Source organism: Cupressus sempervirens, chromosome 10 (genome assembly GCF_028749045.1).
Source record: "Cupressus sempervirens isolate cs-2001-9-10 chromosome 10, ASM2874904v1, whole genome shotgun sequence".
In the NCBI taxonomy this organism is placed as follows: domain Eukaryota; kingdom Viridiplantae; phylum Streptophyta; class Pinopsida; order Cupressales; family Cupressaceae; genus Cupressus; species Cupressus sempervirens.
Genome location: NC_143127.1, coordinates 354,327,813 through 354,348,081, shown reverse-complemented (window position 1 = coordinate 354,348,081; position 20,269 = coordinate 354,327,813). Strand labels below are relative to the sequence as shown.

General features: G+C 36.5%; 1 protein-coding gene across 1 annotated transcript; it reads left to right on the top strand.

The window, feature by feature from the left end:
* Positions 1-6,648: 6,648 nt before the first annotated feature.
* Positions 6,649-19,016, top strand: LOC149534054 (citrate-binding protein-like). The gene is made up of 3 exons (XM_089805962.1): positions 6,649-6,820; positions 18,341-18,543; positions 18,636-19,016. The coding sequence occupies exons 1-3, from the start codon at positions 6,649-6,651 to the stop codon at positions 19,014-19,016; spliced, it is 756 nt and encodes a 251-aa protein (XP_089662088.1).
* Positions 19,017-20,269: the final 1,253 nt, after the last annotated feature.

The window sequence follows — 20,269 nt, the reverse complement described above, 5'->3', positions numbered from 1 at the left end:
AGGAGGCCTCATATATTCAGAGGCAGGGTGATTGCTCTTTTATGAATCACCAGATGGAGGAGCATTGTAATGTAAACCAGGATTCCGTTGCTCATAACACAAGAAACAAGAAGAGAGCTATGGAACATACTGCCCCCCTTTCTCCTAAGAAGGCCTCAACTTCGAGTGTTATACCTCATACACAAAAAGCAAATGAGCAGACAAACACTTCACAACAACAAAGGCAAGGTCCAAGAAAGGAGGATGCAAGTGATCCCTATGTTGCTCCATCTCAGCCTCTCATGGGTACAGCTCCCAAAGTTTCCACCAAAATTCCTAATGCACCCTTGAGTGTGGTAGAGCAAATGAAGAAAAACAATGTAAGCATTTCCATGTGGGATGCTATTGCCACCATACCAATGCAGAAAAGGATGCTGCAGCAAGAATTGGAAAAGATTGAACCCAAAGATCAGTCATCTACCATGGAGAGTGACACTAGTTTAGTACAACCAGCAGGTGATGTGGAGACAAATAAAAAGGTTAGACCTCCTCCATTCTATGTTTCTCTGATTATAGGGGGCAAGTTAGTCCATAATTGCATGATAGACTCGGGGGCTAGTAGCTCAATAATGCCTAAGTGTGTTGCTGATGCTTTAGGAATGAAATATGAGCCCATTATTAGGGATATGTTACAACTAGATGGGAGTACTGTCAAAACTGTAGGCATCCTTAGGAATGTGGAAATGGCCCTACATGCATGCCCTGGTTGTACTATGATTCAAGACATATCTGTTGCTGAAGTCAAGCCCTATTTTGCCATCTGTCTTTCAAGAGACTTCACTGCCCAAATAGGTGGATTCATATCTGCTGATTGGTCTTATATGTCATTTAAGACCAGATATGGGGCCAATGCTTCAATTAGAGCAGAACCTCAAGCCCTTCATCACACTGAACCCTACACCCCCAACTTCATTAATATGAATTGCCCTATTCTAGAGATGGATGAAAATGACATAGTAAATGAGCCTGTCACCTCCATAACAGAGATTCCTGATTTCTTCTTAGATGAGTGGGAAAATACATGTCAGTTTGAGCCTATGTCGAAAACTCTTGAGACAGGCCTTAGTACATATTGCATAATAGAGAAGGAGGCTCAAGTTCCTAAGCTTGTTGGAGCTAATGATGACATAAGTGGAATATGGAGTATGTACTTTGATGGCTCAAGGAATAGAAATGGATCAAGGGCTGGTGTTATGTTGATCTCTCCTGCACAAATAAGATACTACTTCTCTTTTAGGCTCCAATTTAGTTGTACCAATAATGTGGCCGAGTATGAATCTTTGATCCAAGGTCTCCTACTTGCCCAAAAGAGGGGAATTCAAGCCTTGAAAGTATATGGAGACAGTGAGCTGGTAGTGAACCAAGTGAGAAATCAGAATATCACCAAAAATGGCTTGCTTAAGTCCTAAAAACACAGAGTCTGGGATTTACTTGAGGGTTTCCAAGCATTTAATATCCAGAGCATTCCTAGGAAAGAAAACAAATATGCTGATAGACTTGCAGCAGTGGGTGCATCTTATGATGTGCCAGGGAATCTTGAGGAAGAGAAGTAACAAATAAGGGTGGTAGTAAGGCCCGTTGTTCCTGATAATAATACTCATTGGCAAGTGTTTGAGTCTGATGAGCAGATTGTGAGTTTCTTGCAGAATGAAGTAGAATTTTCAGAAAGAAATCAGTCAAGACTACAAGATTAGTATGGTGACCAAATCATTCACCTCAGTTCCAACAAGTTGCCCAAGGATCTCATTACCTTGGAAAGTGTCTTTAATCCTGATGATCAGACAAGAGGCAAAGGAATAAATCTAGCTACAGAAAAGGATGATCATGCCCCAGTTACTATTGCGGATGGAAAATCTCTTAACATGGGGAAGGTATGTTCTAAAGTGGAGCAAGAAAATTTCATTCATCTATGTCAAGAATTTAATGATGTGTTTGCTTGGACATATGATGACTTAAGGGGGTTTGACCCTAGTTTGTTTCAGCATACCATAGATTTAGTTGATAGGGTCAAACTAGTAAGGCAAAAATAGAGGCCAGTGAATCCGAAGATTGAACCCTTAATGAGGAAGGAACTATCCAAGTTGATTGAAGCTAACATAATTTTTCCTATCAAACACTCATCATGGGTGGCTAACCTTGTCCCTATAAGGAAGAAGAATGGAGAAATCAGATTGTGTGCGGACTTTAGGGATCTTAATCAGGCTTCCCTTAAGGATCACCATCCTCTCCCTTCTATGGAGCAAATTCTGTCCAAGGTCAGTGGGTCAAGGAGGTTCTCTTTTCTTGATGGATTTTCTGGTTATAACCAAGTGTTGGTTAAAGAATCTGACAGATATAAGATAACATTTACTACTAAATGGGGCACCTATGCTTATTGCAAGATTCCATTTGGACTAACAAATGCAGGTGCCACATTCCAAAAGGCAATGGAGGTGGCTTTCAAAAGATTAATCACCAGGTTTGTCTTAGTATACCTTGATGATATAACTGTATATTCCAAGAACGTAGAAGATCATCTTGATCATTTGAGACAGGTATTTATAAGATGTAGAGAGTTTGGGGTTTCCCTCAACCCAGCCAAGTGTGTCTTTGCTACAAGCCAAGGAAAATTACTGGGACACATTGTATCTAAGGATGCGTTGACCATTGATCCAGAAAGAACAAAAGTAATACTTGCCCTTCCTCTCCCTAAACACAAGAAGGGGCTACAAAGTATCCTTGGTAGGATAAATTTTGTAAGAAGGTTTATACCTAATCTTGCCATCATGGTGAAACCCCTCACAACCATGCTTAAGAAAGATATGGTCTTCTCATAGACCAAGGAGGGGAAGGAGAGTTTTGAAGAAATCAAGGTAGCCATAGCCTCGGGCCCCACTCTCATGAACCCAAATTTTGAGAAAGATTTCATCCTCTACACTTTAGGTGGTGAGTCAAGTGTTTCTGCTGTCTTGACTCAGACAAATGATAAGAATGAGGAGCAGCCCAAAGCCTTCTTTAGTGAAGGACTCAAGGAATATGAAGATAAGTATAGCTTTGTTGAGAAGAAAGCCCTTGCAGTCATTAGAGCCTTGAAGAAATTTAGACACCTCTTATCCCACAATAGGATCCATTTGTTGGTGCCCCATGCGAGTGTAAAAGACTTCCTGTTAAGCAAGGACATCAGTGAAAAGAGAGCTGGATGGATCACTAGGGTAATGGAATATGATGTTGATATTCAGATTACCAAATTGGTAAGAGGGAGAGGATTATGCAAAGAAATGTTATCAGGTCAGGATTCAAATGAAGGGACTGCTATGGTAATTGCAGAGCAGCAGGAGGAGAGAAATGTTAATGCCCCAAGGAGCTGGATGGATGACATGAGGAACTTTTTATCAAGGAATGGATACCCTCAGGGATTGGATAGAGCTAAAAGAAGACAATATAGACTGTAGTCCATTCCCTATGTTGTGATTGATGATATCCTATTCAGGAGGGATTTTAATGGGACCCTGTCGAGATGTATTGAAGAGGATCAGGTTGAGAGGATGATTAAAGAACTTCATGATGGCCCTGATGGTGGCCACTTCTCTGCAACAACAACCGCCATGAAGATCATGAGGGTTGGATATTATTGGCCATCTCTGTTCCATGATTGTTATAGGTATGTGAGAAAATGTGAGAAATGTGCTTTTTTATCAAGCAAACAGAGACTTGCAGCTCTTCCTCTTCATCCTATTCAGGTGGATCAGCCCTTCACCCAGTGGGGGTTGGATTTTATAGGCCCCATTAATCCTCCATCTAGTGTAGGTCATAAATGGATCTTGGCTGCTACCAATTATTTCACTAGGTGGACAGAGGCAGTTGCCTTGAAGGATGCTACAGAGCCATCAGTTGTTGAATTCCTTGATGGAATTGTATCTAGGTTTGGTGCTCCTTCTACTATCATCTCAGATAATGCCAAATCTTTTGTTGGAACCCAGATTTGTGCATGGGGAATGAGTCACAATATCTATCTGAGCACATCATCAAATTACTACCCCCAAGGTAACGGTTTAGCTGAATCTTCCAACAAAAATCTGATCAGAATCATAAGGAGAATGATAGAAGACAATCAGAGGGTCTGGCATAAAAAATTAAGGACTGCTCTATGGGCTGTTAGGATAACACCCAAGAGATCTATTGGGAATTCACCTTTTATGCTGGTATATGGTAGGGAGGCCAGAGTTCCAATCTCGTTGGAATTCCCATCCTTGGAGTTGGCTCATCAGCTGGAATTGGTTGAAAATAGTTCCATGTCAGTGAGAATGGCAGAATTGATTGAACTAGAAGAAAAGAAAAACAAAGCTATGCAAACCCTGGAGATACACCAACAGCAGATGAAGAAGAGTTTTGATAAGAAGGCAAGGGCCAGAATCTTCAGAGAGGGAGATTTAGTTCTCAAGTGGGACTCAGATAGAGAAAAACTAGGAAGGCACTCCAAATTTGATCCACTATGGAGTGGCCCTTATCTGATCTCCAGTTGCAAACAGGCCAATGCATTCCAGCTAAGCAGACCAAATGGTGAAATTCTGCCCATTCCAGTCAATGGGATCCATCTAAAGCCCTATTTCTGAAAAGGTTGTGAACCCATGTACATAGTTAGTTTAGTTGCTTCCTATTGTTCCTGTTTTACAATAAGTGCGCGTGCACATGGCTCACTTCTTGAGTCGCCAGTTCTTGAAGTTTTGACAAGTCTTAGGTTGCTCAGGAGGTCCTGTTTTTGTTTCCAAGTCGCAGAGACAGAGCCATAGTTCAACGGTTTTTAATGTTTTGATTTCCTCATTAAGGGTTAGGGTTTCTTGTAGCTCTTGGTTCTGTACCTTCTAGGCCCTCTTTTCTGACTCCATGGCCCAATAGATCATTCTCAGGCACTGATCATGCATTGAGCAAGCTCATGCCCCCTGCGAGTCGCCAGAAGTGTTACTTCTGGTTTTACTGCCAAGAATTTAAATTTGAAAGTGTGGCTTGTGCAATGGTTAGTCTCGAATTAGTATTTTAATGTTATGACCTGCAAGTTTTTGGCCGTCAGATATAAGCGGTACCGATGGTTAGCGCCATCACGCTATAAAGGAAATGCACGATATTTATTATAGCGCGATGATGCCCTGACGACACGTTGCAGGGGTGGGTCTGGTGTTCCGCGGGTTAGAAAAGGTTCTTCGACGCCCTTGGCGCTATGTCGCTATCGCATATCGGTCAAAAAATCTCCCTAGCGACATAGCGCCCGGTCGAAATATTCATAGCGGAAAGTTTCAACAACAGGCAGAATCAAGTGTTGCGGCGACAAATCAGAAGGAACCACGTGTGCCAGGTCAAAGTTTTTGTTAGCACGGCTAACACAGTCGGGGCTTACGATCACCATCGTCAGATAAGCTTGGATCAATGGTAAGCGCCATCGCACTATGGAGGAGTTGCACGAGGGTTATGACAGTGACATCGCGCCCTAGTGACACGTGTCAGGTGGGGCCGTGTCTCAAGGCAATGCCAGGTGTATCGACACAGAGGGCGGAAGCACAAGGTATGACGAGTCCTCACGATCGTCGGATTGGGTCGCATCAACGGATGGTGCCATCTCACTATGGCGGAGATGCATGAATTTTATCATGGCAACATAGCGACCATCCGCCACGTGGATCGACAGGACCAAGTCTCACCAAGGATTGCCAAGTGTCATCCAGAGTGCGGTGCAGTTGCAAACATGGCGCCGAGTGGGATGGGTCCGGTCGCAGATCGCAGAGTACGGTAGTTAGAAGTTTCATGGCGGTGGGCAAACAAGTTTCACGGCCTGGAGGTTTCAAAAAATGGCAAGACGCCATGGCACCAACGAAAAACCCATGCGTTTTTCGATGGCGACATAGCGCCCAAATGGAAAGTTCATCGTGGCAAGGAATGATCAGATGGATAGGTCCCAGTGGGTACTGTGCAAGCGCAGTCGATGTGGAAAATTGGATGGGGACACATGTAAATCTCAGAGCATGCTGTCAGTGGGCACTATGGTGCTATGGGAATTTGGTCTCAATTTTTGCATAGCGACATGGCACCTAGCTGACACGTTGTCGCTCTACGGATCAGGTCTTGGGTTGCCAGCTAGTGTTTCATCAAACTAATAGGGAAGTGCCATGTGTATGAGTCAGTGCACAACGTATAGTGGGCCCAGTAGTCTCAGCACGAATGGCGAGTCTTCACGATTATCAGATTCACAGGGATCTACGACTAGTGCTGTCTCGCTATCGAGAACTGCCCGGGAGTTAACATCGGCGACATAGCGCCCGTGCGCCACGTGTCCTGGCAGGGCCACATTTCATGTCGTCGGTGCAATCAGATTTAAGTAACCAACAGACCAACAAGGAGACGCCACGTATCAGTAGGCTCAGCGAATCAATAGAGAAGGAGGGTCGCGGGAGGTCAGGTTTTGTGATCGTCAGATCTACGGAGATCAGCGACAGGCGCTATCTCGCCATGGAGAAGCCGTGCGAGTTTTATGATAGCGAGTTAGCACCCGTGCGCCGCGTGTCCTCGTGGGCCTGGATTTGGAAGCGCAGTAAGTAAGACGGTTAGCGGTTGGCAGTCATTGCAATTGTTGCAGTCGACATGGCGGTTAACATAAGGTTACGGCAAGATGATGAAATGTGGCGCAGTCAGGTTGAAACCCTTAGGCGCTATGGCGCTATCGAGATCTTCGAAGACTTTTTTGATAGCGACATAGTGCCCAGTTGCACGAAAAGGGTGGTAAGCGCCCAGTCAAATGTAAGAGACTGCCAGGGTGGCGAGATCGAAGGTGCGATTGGCCTGCATGGCCCAATTGGCTCGTCGAGCCTGTTTGACTGATCGATTCTGATGGGTGCACAAATCATGAATGATGAGAAATTTGGGTTTTGCCACAATCTGATAGTGGGATTAATTGCTACCAACTCAGAATGAATGCCAAGTGCAGGAAGACATCCCATCCATCCTGTCGATCCATCTACCATGTCAAGGAATGTTGTGGCACCATTCCTGTCTTCTCTAGGCTCTTTCTCAGAGGGATATCAGATTTCTTGGTATGCAGGCCATGTTCAATCAGATTTTTGATTGGATTCTTAGGATGGAAAGTTAATGCCAGTAGGTGAGAAGTGAATGTAATGCAGAAACCTTTAGTTATGCCTAATCTATAAAGGAAATTTGGTGATCTGTTCTTAGGGTAGACTCTTCCTGATTTTCTCTACTGCTACTTGCAGACTTGCGGTGTAAAAATCCCTTTGTCTCTGAGCTAGATAGACATCCTGTATCATCTCTTTCAGCCATCAACGTGTATGTGTATTGTTTTGCCTCTCATTGATGTATTTTTGAGATCAGTGGTCTGCATACTGTATCTATCTTTGGCATATTGAATAATATACAAGTGAAACCTTTTGTTCCTGGTGTTATTCAGTTGGTCTCCTGATCTGTATGTGGCTGTTGGTTGATATAAGTCTAAATGAATGTATGACCTTGAATGTTACCCTAGTTCCATAGTGCATATATGGGCAGAAATGAGTCTAAACACTCTGTTTTGGTGCATCACCGCCTTAGATTAGACTAGGTAGATTTTCTTTAATGCTCTCCTTTTCCCTTTTCCTTCTGAGAATAGATAGGTGCACCTTGACAGTAAGAGGAAGCCAGCCTTCTCTGGAGACTCAACCTCGCAGTTCAAGTCCCACAGCTTGGAGGTTTTTTCCATGTTTCACTAGGTTGTCCTCGCGCATAGGGCTTGGACAAGGGTGCAAACCTAAGTGACAACAGTACCCAATATGGACACCCAAAATTTGGAGGGAATTGAAAATTTGGCAAGTGTGGGCAATGTGAAGAAAATTGTGTATTATTATATATTAATATTTTATTAAATATAATTTATAGTAATATATATGTATATGTATATTATTATTATATTTAATTGTCATATGTTATGATTATTATTCTACTTCATATATAGTCATATATTATAATTATGTACCTAAGGGTCATATGGTCCTATTTGATTTGATCAAATAGGTCGAAAGGGGTCATAGGACTACATGTGAGCCCTTTCAACACATTTAATGACAACATATGTCCCTAGGAATCCTAGGACCCCTAGGAACCTATTTCATTTGATCGAATGGGTCCAAAGGAGTCATAGAACAACCTAAGACCCCTTTCAACGCATTTCATGACAATATATGTCTCTAGGGGTCTAACCACTCATAGGGACCTATTTTTCTTTTGATCAAATAGGTTGAATCAACACATTTCATGACAACATATATCCCTAGGGGTCCTAGGACTCCCAAGGACCTATTTTGTTTGATTGAATGGGTAGAAAGGGGTCATAGGACAACCTATAACCCCTTTCAATGCATTTCATGACAACATATGTCACTTGGGGTCCTAGGACCCTCAGCGACCTATTTTATTTGATTGAATGGGTCAAAACAGGTCATAGGACAACCTATGACCCCTTTTGATACATTTATCCTAAGAAGCCTAGGGACCCATTTTGTTTGATCAAATGGGTCAAAAGGGGTCATAGGACAACTTATGACCTCTTTCGATGCATTTCATGATAACATATGTCTGTAAGGGTCCTAAGACCCTGAGGGGCCTATTTTGTTTGATTGAATGGGTAAAAAGGGACCATAGGACACCCTATAACCTCTTTCAATGCATTTCATGGAAATATATGTCCCTAGGGGTCCTAGGACCCACATGGACCCATTTTGTTTGATAGAACGGGTCAAAAGGGGTTATAGGACAATCAATGACCCCTTTCAATGCATTTCATGACAACATATGTCCTTAGGGGTTTGAAAACTCCTAGTGAACAATTTCATTTGATCGAATGGGTTGAATCGACATATTTCATGACACATATATTCCTAGGGATCCTAGGACTCCTAGGGATCTATTTGATTTGATCAAATGAGTAGAAAGGGGTCATAGGACAACTTATGATCCCTTTCAATGCATTTCATGACAACATATGTCCCTTGGGGTCCTAGGACCCCTAATAACCTATTTTGTTTGATTGAATGGGTCCAAAGGGGTCATAGGACAACCTATGACCCCTTTTGATGCATTTGTCCTAAGAAGCCTAGGGACCCATTTCGTTTGATCGAATGAGTCAAAAGGGGTCATAGGACAACTTATGACCCCTTTCAATGCATTTCATGACAACATATGTCCCTAAGGGTCCTAGGACCCTAAAGGACCTATTTTTTTGTATTGAATGGGTTGAAAGGGGTTAGAGGACAACCTATGACCCCTTTCAATGCATTTCATGACAATATATGTCCCTAGGGGTCCTAGCACCCACAAGGACCTATTACATTTGATAGAATGGGTCAAAAGGGATTATAGGACAACCTATGACCCCTTTTGACACATTGTATGACAACATATGTCCCTAGGGATCCTAGGAGCCCGAGTTACCTTTTTTTTTTTTATTGAATGGGTTGAAAGGGATCATTAGACAACCTATGACCCCTTTCAATGAATTTCATGGCAACATATGTACCTAGGGATAGGATCCTTAGGGAGCTATTTTGTTTAATCAAATGGGTCGAAAGGGGTAATAAGACAACCTATGACCCCTTTCAACACATTTCATGACAACATATATCCCTAGGGGTCCTAGGAGCCCTAGAGACCTATTTCATTTGATTGAATGGGTTGAAAGGGGTCATATGACTACCTATGACCCCTTTCAATGTATTTCTTAACAACATACATCCCTAGTGGTCCCAAAACCTCCAAAGACCTATTTGATTTGATTGAATGGGTTAAAATGGGTCATAAGATAACCTATGACCCCTTTTGACCCATTTCATGACAACATATGTCCAGAGGGATTGCAGGACCCCTAGGGACCTATTTCCTTTGATTGAATGGGTCAAAAGGGGTCATAGGACAACCTATGACCCCTTTCAACACATTTCATGACAACATATGTCCCTAGGGGTCCTAGAACCCCTAGGGATATATTTCATTTGATCGAATGGGTCAAAAGGGGTCATAAGACAACTTATGACCCATTTTCATGTATTTCATGACAACATATGTTCGTAAGGGTCTTAGGATCCATACAGACCTATTTTGTTTGATCGAATCTATTGAAAGGGGTCATAAGACTACCTATGACCCCTTTCAACACATTTCATGATAACATATGTCCCTACGGGTTGTAGGGTTTAATCGAATGGGTCAAAAGGGGTCATAGGCTACCTATGATCCCTTTCAATGAATTTTATGACAACATATGTCCCTAGTAGGGACCTATTTCATTTCATTGAATGGATTGAAATGGATCATAAGACAACCTATGACCCCTTTTGACGCATTTCATGACAATATATGTCCCCAGGAGTCCTAGGACCCCTAGGGACCTATTTTGTTTGATCGTATGGGTCAAAAGGGGTCATAGAACTACTTATGACCCCTTTCAACACATTTCATGATAATATTATATTTACCAATAATAATATAATACTATATATTTTAATATAGTAATAATATATTACTAGACTATATAATAGTAATAATCATATATATTAGTATAGGATATTTAATATTAATAATAATCACATATATTACTATATTATATTTAATAATTATAATTATATATGTCACTATATTATATTTAATCATAATAATGATATATATTACTATATATAATAATAATAATAATATAATACTACTATATATGATAATAATAATGATCTCCACACTTCCCAAATTGTAGTTTCCCTCCAAAATCTAGGCTATGAATCTTTGGGAAAAATTTTGGTTGCCACTTTTCGAGTACCCAATTTCACATCAGGTACCTGATCTAGTATCGAGTACATGATTAGGCTTGGTATTCACAAAACCTATTTGGTCAACTCAAAGAATGTGTTTGAGATAGGTTTCAATGACATTTAGACTTTGAGTAGCCATTTGACAATATTTTTTTTGTCAAAATTCAATGAAATGAAAAGGGTTTTTTATAACACTCTCAAGATTCCATTGACATAATTGTTGTCAAATTCCAAGTTCAATAAGTATTTGTTAGTTAATTTTTAATGAAGATGTTTGTAAACTATTAATTGACATATTGATTGAAAAATAGCTATAACTTTCAAATGGTATAACATTTTTGAAATCCAAAAGTTGCATCATGTTCTATGATTTTCCTAATATAAGTAAAAAAAAATTAATTAGTTATGTAAAGTTTTCAATTAGTTAAGGTGGGCAGGCACAAAAGTTTTTTTATTCTAGAAAAGTTAGAGTAGAAAATTCATATTTAATTATTTATTTGGAATAAAAATACCCATAAATATGCATCACATCTAGGAATGAATCTTATTTTTTTATCTATAATTATATTAAAAAATATTATCATTTGATTTTGATTAAGCTAGTTAGACATACACTTACTTTTTATTTTTGCCTTGAATTTTTTGTAGTACTACACTAAAATCCAAAATTTTGATAAATCAAATAATTTTTTCTCTAGATAAGGCCTAGTAATTTAGATATAAATCCCATAAATACTTTAAAATTATGTGTTAGGTTAACATAACCCTAATTTATTGGTTTTTCATTGCCACTTAAGGCCATAGTTTGGTTGACCATGATCCTACACATACCCTCATATTCGGAGTCAATATGATTATGTTGGGTAAGGGTAAACTTCCCCTCATCAGGACCAAATTCCTCTAATTTAGGGTTGACATCCCCTAATTAGGTCCAACAACCCTTGATTCAAGGTTAATCTCCCTTAGATCAAGGCCAATCTTCCTCATCATTGTCAACCTGGTTAGTTAGCATCAACCTCCTACCCAAAATTTACATCAAATTCATTTGAAAACTCAAATAAATCCATAAAAATACTCAAATTAAATTACTCAAACACTTAGTTTAGGAAGCAAGTCTCTAACTATGACAAACTCTCAAAACCTCCATCCTTGTGGGTTCAACCTCCTTCTTCATTTTGAGTACTCTTTCACTTCTTCAAACTATGAATGTAACAAATTAATGGTAATAACCCTATTGATAATGATTTTTCTACCTCCAAAAGAGTTGAATATCATGATTAAATTATCTTTCTTTTAAATCTAGAAAAGAGATTTTTTGGTGACTTCTTCACTAATTTTGAATGTCTTTTTACTTAAATTATCATTACTTGTTCTTAGGGTTAGCTCTATCATCATTTTTTACCTTTCTAAAAAGAGGAAGTTGAAATAGGAGTGGGGGCATATGGGCACCTATGAACCTCCTAGAATCATCCTTAGTAAGATCTAGGTAATTTTGGCATTCCACTAGAATACATATTCTACATGTTGTGGATACTAAACTTCTTGTAGGATCGTGTGGCACTTTGGCATTGCTATATCATTTTTTCTTTAAAAAGTTTTGTTTACATTAGCTTACATATTCATGTAGGTGTCATATCTATAGCTAAACTAGGGGCTAAATGAACCATCCTAAATTTTAATCACTTCAAGTTATGACCATTTATAACCAAATCAAAATAAGGGAATGTATAAAATTATAGTTAAATCTCTCACCTATCCTCCTCTTAAATGGATCTAGGTAGGAACTAATAAGTCCTACTCAACATTCGCTCTCTATAATGACAAACTTGAGGTAGGATCTATTCATCTAGGTCCTCCCCTTTCATTTCTCTTTAAATTTAACATAAAGCCTTTACACATCAAAATGGTATAATTTCCTTGGAATCTAGACTTGATCTATGGATTCTAGGACTTATTTTTGAGTCTTGAGAAAATCCTAGGGAATGTTGAACCTAATTATTATGGGTGTAGTGCACCACTAGTCAATTAGGAAAATATTGCACCCATGATGGGCCAATCAGGGGTACATTTCACCCGTAATTTAGTCCCATATTGAATCCTAATAATTAAAAATATAATTGGGGGTTGATACAGAATTAGGTCTTTGATCCCAGTCAGCCTATGGAAGGAAATAAATTTGGATCCTATTAAAAAAACCCTCAATTTATTTATTTCATAGAATACAAGGTTACATAATATGCATGTAGACTATCAAGCAAGAAAGCATACTTACAATCAAGAAAGCATTCTCATGTGGACAACCTATTGCTAACATCCCAATTTTTCTTATCACATTTATAAAATGGAAGCAAGGGGACTTAGAAAACATCCTTTGAAGAAAGAGAGTTATATATCTTCCTTCTCACATTCAATTCAAGAATTCATGATTCCACCATGGATTAGTGAACACATATCATGAGTATCACCTCAAGTACTTTAGCCTTGAAGGCTTGGTCTATTTTCTATGTTATCCTCAGATATATGCATTACTATATCATCCGCATTCAAGTACAGTACTTCTTACTAGGTTTTGGATCTAAGAATTTGGATCCTTGAATTTGCATATTCCAAGCTTATACACAAGCATCACGTGTACATTACACAAATCAGCTCTCCATCAAGGTGGAAACTACCAAAATGGGGGGTTGAGAAAGACAAACCACTATATAGCCACCCAACTCCATAATTTAGATATCAGAAGATATCCCAAAAGAAAAGAAATTATAGATTGGAGCACCCTTTTTGTCATTTAGTAGAACAAAAAAAACAAAATCAATGCCAAACACCTTTCCTTGATACACTAGTTGTCCCATGATGCACCACTTCATCCTTGGAAGGTCATCAAAAGATTTTTGGGTTTCATTCGTCTCTCAATTTCAAGTCTAGTTTTGATTTCACTCCCTCCTAAAAGAAAGATAATACTAAGATATTAAGGCTCAAAATCTCAAAGATAAGTTCCTTTCTAACCTCTGTCAATTTAGCACTTTCATTTAAAGTACTTGTCTACTTTACTTTTTGTATCTTTCTTGGATTTAGAAGTAACTAGTTAAAATCTCAAGGACAAGTGTCACTATTTGTCTTCCTCCATAATAATTAGATCTTAGCTTGAGTTGGTGATCCTTTGTCCATTGGATTGAGTTAACTTTCTAACTCTTACCACCTATGAGGGTTGACTCAAAACAATCTATTTCCTTAGGCTCCATCCTTTTGAGGTGTGCTTGGTTTTGTGATGAACTTACAATTACTTTCTTGATTCATATTTCCCTTGACACACTTATCAACAAGAAAACTAGAGGTCAAAATTGTAGGATTTAATGTGTTTTAGTCATTTTGGAATATTTTGGATAAATTTAGATACCTTATCATAGATAAGATTACATTTGACAATAATAAGAGGACCTATGGTGATAGATCTATTCTGTGAACTCTCTACTATGGAGAAAAGCCAATAGCTTTTATTCAGGATACCTTAAAAAGAAACTGACTTAAAAGAATTTTGAAGTCTTTGTTTATAACATAAAAAATGGATAACTTTTTAGTTGGAAATAATTACAAATCATTTTTAATATTCCTCCATCTCAATTGAAAACTTCTACTAAGCTAAGGGATTTTTACAATATTAAAAACTTGCTAAAGTTGTGTGAGCATAATATCATTAGGATTAATTGGTATTAATGACCAAATTTTACATTAATTTCCCTTACCAAGACCAAGTATATCTATAGGACTGTCGCTGACTCAAGTGAAATGCTAAACTACTTTAACTCTACTTGAAACATTGATCTAGTCCCTCCTTCTTGGACTAAACTACATTCAAATCTCTCACCTAAATATGTTACCTTTAAGGAAGCTAAATGGGAAACCAATCATTTGAACCTATTATAAATATTAAAAATTCTTGATGTGTATCTTTTAATAACAACTTTTCTTCTAAAATGTGGGGATTCTTTGGTATGCATATTAATATAAACTTTAGAATTCATCATTCAATTTATGGAAATATATTTTTCCTTAATAAATCTTGTAAATTATTTTAGTCTAATCTTATAGTTAATTTTCTATGACACATTAGTAAGTTAAGGAAAAATTATATTTTTAGTAAATTTTATCACTTTGGTGAGTCTCTATAGGGACTCATATATCATTGCATTTCTATTAAGCTCTCATTGTTAAACAAAATGAAATAATTATGATATTCTTATCAGGATCTAACTATGTAGTTTTTGAGTCAGACTCTTTCGCCCATGTATCATGGGTAGTGTTCCACTCATTGGAATACTTAGCACTCATTGGATCTAGGTGACACTCACAAAGGTGAAGCACTGGGACTTCTAGGGAAGTCATCCATCCAAGTACTACTCAAGCTCAAGCACACTTATTATCTATGAAGTTTCCTCCATGGTTAAACTAACTCTTCTTGTAACCCCATTTAAAAAACCTTCACCAAGTTTTTTTCCTCATGAACCATTTATTATAAAGCTACTTAAGCCCATCAATTGATAAGTAGGAGTTATTTTCCACATTAAGTCAAATTATGATATTACTATCAAGATTTAACTATCTAGTTTTTGAGTCAAACACATTGACCCATGTATCATGAGTAGTGACTTATACATGAATCCATATCTCATGAGAATAAATGGAATAATTAGTACTCATTAGATCTAGGTGATGCTCACAAAATTGAAGCACTGGGACTTCCCAAGAGGCCACCCATCGTAGTACTACTCCAGCTTGAGTGCATTCAACTATGAATTTTCCTCAATGGTTAAACCCACTCTTCTTACTACCAAATTCACAAGACCTTCACTAAGTTTTGTGTCTCATGAACCATTGATTAGAAATCCCCTTAAGCTCATCAATTGATAAGTAGGAGGTATTTTTTCTAGATTAGATCAAATTACGATATTTCAATTAGGATTTAACTATGTAGTTTTTGAGTCAAACTCATTGACCCATTTATCATGTGTATTGATTCACACATGAATCCATCTCTCATGAGAACAAATAGAACACTTAGCACTCACTAGATATAGGTGATATTCATAGAGGTGAAGCACCAAGACTTCCCAGGAGGTCACCCATCCTAATCCTACTCCATCTCAAGTGCACTTAACTACAAAGTTTCTTCCATGGTTAAACCCACTCAGCTTGCATCCCCATTTGAAAAAACTTCACCAAGTGTTCTACCTCATGAACCATTCATTTAAGATCACCTAAAGCTCATTAATTGATAAGTAGGAGGTATTTTCAAGAGCAGGTCAAATTATGATATTGCTATCAAGATTTAATTGTGTAGTTTTTCATTCAAACTCATTGACCAATGTATCATGAGTATTGATTCACACATGAATCCAACTCTCATGAGAATATATAGAACACTTAGGTCTCATTAGATCTAGGTGATCCTCATAGAGGTGAAGCACCAAGACTTCCTTGGAGGTCACCCATCCCATTACTACTCCATCTCGAGAGTGCTTAACTATGAAGTTTCTTCCATGGTTAAAACCACTCTTCTCACAAACCCATTTGAGAAACCTTCACCAAGTGTTGTGCCTCATGAACCATTCATTAGAAAGCCCCTTAACCTCATCAGAGAAGATAAATTTTTGAAGTTGTTCAATGAAGGAGCAATTAAGATACAAAAGAAAGAGGTTTCCTTTGAATACACTACCACTAAAATAGTAATGGATGATTTTGACATGACCATGAGATAGTTTGTAGAGGAGTTAAAAGAGAAAAGAAATAGAGAAAGGTAGAATAACATTAATCCTCACTAGAAAGTGTAAATTGCACCAGTTGCTACATTGAACCACCAGGAGGTAGTTTACTTCCTAGAGTAGTAGAGATGGAAAGTATCAAAGTGGTCAGATGATCTTGGGAGGTGTACTTGGTTGTGATTAGAATGTGATGTTATATAAATTTATCTTTCCTTATTCACGATCCAGTGATAGATTTATTTATGTATATGTAATTCATAGTATCTAGCTTCTATAGGAAACAATAATCGTATTACAAACTCCTATAGTTTTTTTTTTTCAACGTATACTAAATAGAAAAATAAAGGCTTGACAAAATAAAAACAAATTTTACATACTTTACATTGAAATACCTTCATTATTGTTACAGACTTGTGAATTCAATTTATATTTCCTAATAATGTAATAGTTTTCATTAAAAAAATAATTCAATACTATGATTTAAGGATTTAAAAATAGAACTTAATATTAATAATTTTATTTTTAATATAGAAATTTAATATTAAATGTCTTTATTATTTTTATTATCAATAATTAATTTTACTTATTATTTTAAAATTGTGATAAAAACAATGTTGATAGATCTAATAATTAGAACAGGACCAAAAGAGAATAGCTACATTTTGTTTAATATATTATATTTACTTATTGTGCATGAAATTTAATTATTAGAACTCCTTCATTTTAGATATTATTGTAAAATTATGATAAAATATAATGTACAAGAAAATTTGATTATAAAATCGTTACCATTTTTAAGTTTAGTTATTGTACTAAGAATATTAATTTATTTGAATTTGTAGATGACTATGACCTTATTTTAATTACTTAAGATAAGATGAGAAAAATAATTTAAAGTTAGTTAATTATTAGTACTTGTCGTAGACTAAGTACTCTTGTGATACATTTTGCATTTCATGTGTTAACTCGTGATTAAAAGTTTTCCTTTATAATAGTTTAAACTTGTCATTTTTAAATTTAATTATAAAATCAATACATTGTTTATAGTTCGATGTAAGCTTTTTAACTTAATAATTTGTATAAAATGTTTTTCTATAACTTAATTGGAGGAATCATTTTAACTCTTATATGGATAGAATTTCATGGATTGTAAAACGTGATAGTTTTTTAGAGTTATATTTTTAATAATGGCATTTATACCATTTTAACTCGGATTGCAATACATGATAATTTGATACTTTATAAAAAAATTAATATTATAGTTTACAATTTTATTTTATTTAATTAAAAATATTATATATACTTATATTATACAATCTTTTAAGAAATACTATTATATATATTATTATTATAAAAAATACTATATAATATTTTTTCAATTTAAATATTCTAATAAAAATTAAATTCCCAATCACTATGAGCTCATTCTTGTTTGGCAGATTTTCTCCCTAAATTGTTTTAGAGTGTCGATAATACCTTGGTAAAATACACGGATCAAGACAGGAAAATCAATATTACCTAGGTTAACGATTTCATAGCGACGGATATCTCAATTTAACTTTCAAGGGTCTGCAGAACCAATAAGGCAGATGATTGGATGTAGTACAACTTAATGTCTGCCCTCTATAATAAGCAGAGGATTGGATATGTTAGACGCACTTTTTGCCTGCAATTCTTCAAATTTCTCAATGGCCACGATGTTTCCTCTCTTATGTGGGTTTCTGGTTTTGATAGGAAGTGCGACTGGGTCACCAACTGATGGTTTCACTCAGCAGACATTAACTGACGCAAACATTGAGCTACAAAAACCATATGATAAAAACCTCTCCGAGCGTTACAGTTTCACCGATGGCGTCCATGACATGTGGGTTTACAGCTCTGACAAACCTCATAATCCCAACAGCACCACCAGGCCCAGGACAGAAATTCGCATAGTCGTTAGTCATTTATTTTCTATTCCTACAATTTACATAATATGCCCCAATATTCAATTGTGTTTGTTTAATTTATATTAGGTGGTGTATTGCAGGGAAAGGACTATAAAAGTGGGATATGGCAATTCGAGGGCGAAGGGTATGTTCCGAGAGGGACGGATGGAGTTTGTGTGATGCAGATTCATGGCTACGTTGTACACGCCACTGTCATAATGTTGGATGCTGTGGCTGGAGATCTCAAGCGATACCATGCCGAAGTTGTGTCACCAGATATTTATGACCGTTGGTTTCATCTGAATATGATTCATGATACAGATCTGAGAATCGTGACTGTGTTTGTGGATGGAGAGGAGAGGATAACTGTTAATGTGACAGGGGGTGATAGTTATTATTTCAAGTGTGGAGTGTATGCTCAGAAGGACATGTCATCTTGCATGGAATCTCGCTGGAAAAATATCAAACTCTGGAGCAAATAAATTATGGCCGTGAGTATCGTCCATTGTTGGTAGTGGCTTTTTATTTAGGATCGTATTTGTGTTGTGTAGTAAAATATTCACCATTACTCTCAGGAATTTCAACTTACACGAAAATGACTTTTTGAACCAGTATATGGTATGCTGCAATAGTTTTACAATTTATTTTGTTTATCGAAACATATCTGAAGATGATAAACTACTAGTTTATTTATAGAGACAAAAAGACAATGAACTTTTATCTCATTATTATTACCAATTCTAGTAGCAATAGAGATGCCAATTAGGGTGGAGTCAATGCTATCACATTCATGGTGATCGATCCTATGAACAGTTAGATTATTCCTAGAGACACCACCATTGTTTATTAGGTATTTTAATTATAATAGATGATTTATTTGAACGTAAAAATTGAATTATCTACTTATAATCATTTTCAATTAAGTTTGATCTAGATTTCTACGATGACCGTCTACTTTGATCATCTTTATTTAATTCACAATTGTATCATTAATAGTTATATATGAGATAAACAAATATTTTTAAAATATTTCTATTTGGAAAAATGAGATTGTCGTTCTAAGAAAGGATATGGTCTACTTAACAAAAGCTCTTGGTTAGATAGTTAAAAAATAACCTCACTTAATAATTTCTAGATAATTTTAAAGATAATTTTAAAAACTCATCTTAAAATAAAGAAAAACTATTATTACAATTTTTTTTATATAATTATATTTAAAATAATTCATAATTAATTTTTAAATATTTTAACTAAAAGATTGATTTCCAAGAATCTAATTTTCAAAGAAAAACATAAACAAGGCATTTACTCAATAAATTTTAGACTTTGAATTTTGATTCATTAAAAATACTTCAAATCAGGTTTTGCCCTAAGGCTAAACTTTACAATTTTAAGTTTCTCGTAAATACTCTAGGATTAGTCTTCTATGAATAAAGAAGATGTAAGATTATAAGATGGAACTATTGTCCCTCTATGTCATTGAGATCAATTGTATCCATACTATTTAATGATAAATTATAATATATTTGGGTGTAGGTGAAAAAGAAGCAAACCTATTCAAAGTATACGTCTTTAAAAAAGTGACACCCATATTATCTTTAATTATAAATAAAATGTATATTATGTAAATTTAGAGTTATTTAACAATTTAGGCTTTTAAGATCTAAATCATACTAGAGATTAGCAATATTTCCTAAAAAGAGTGTTAATTTTAAATATTAAAAAAAATGCATTT

Bases quoted from the DNA above. Each gene is read 5' to 3' on its own strand.
- LOC149534054 (XM_089805962.1), top strand. From the start codon at position 6,649: ATGGCGGTTAACATAAGGTTACGGCAAGATGATGAAATGTGGCGCAGT. The intron at 6,821-18,340 runs GTGGCGAGATCG...TGGTTTTGATAG, and splicing joins AAATGTAAGAGACTGCCAGG to GAAGTGCGACTGGGTCACCA. The intron at 18,544-18,635 runs GTTAGTCATTTA...GGTGTATTGCAG, and splicing joins GGACAGAAATTCGCATAGTC to GGAAAGGACTATAAAAGTGG.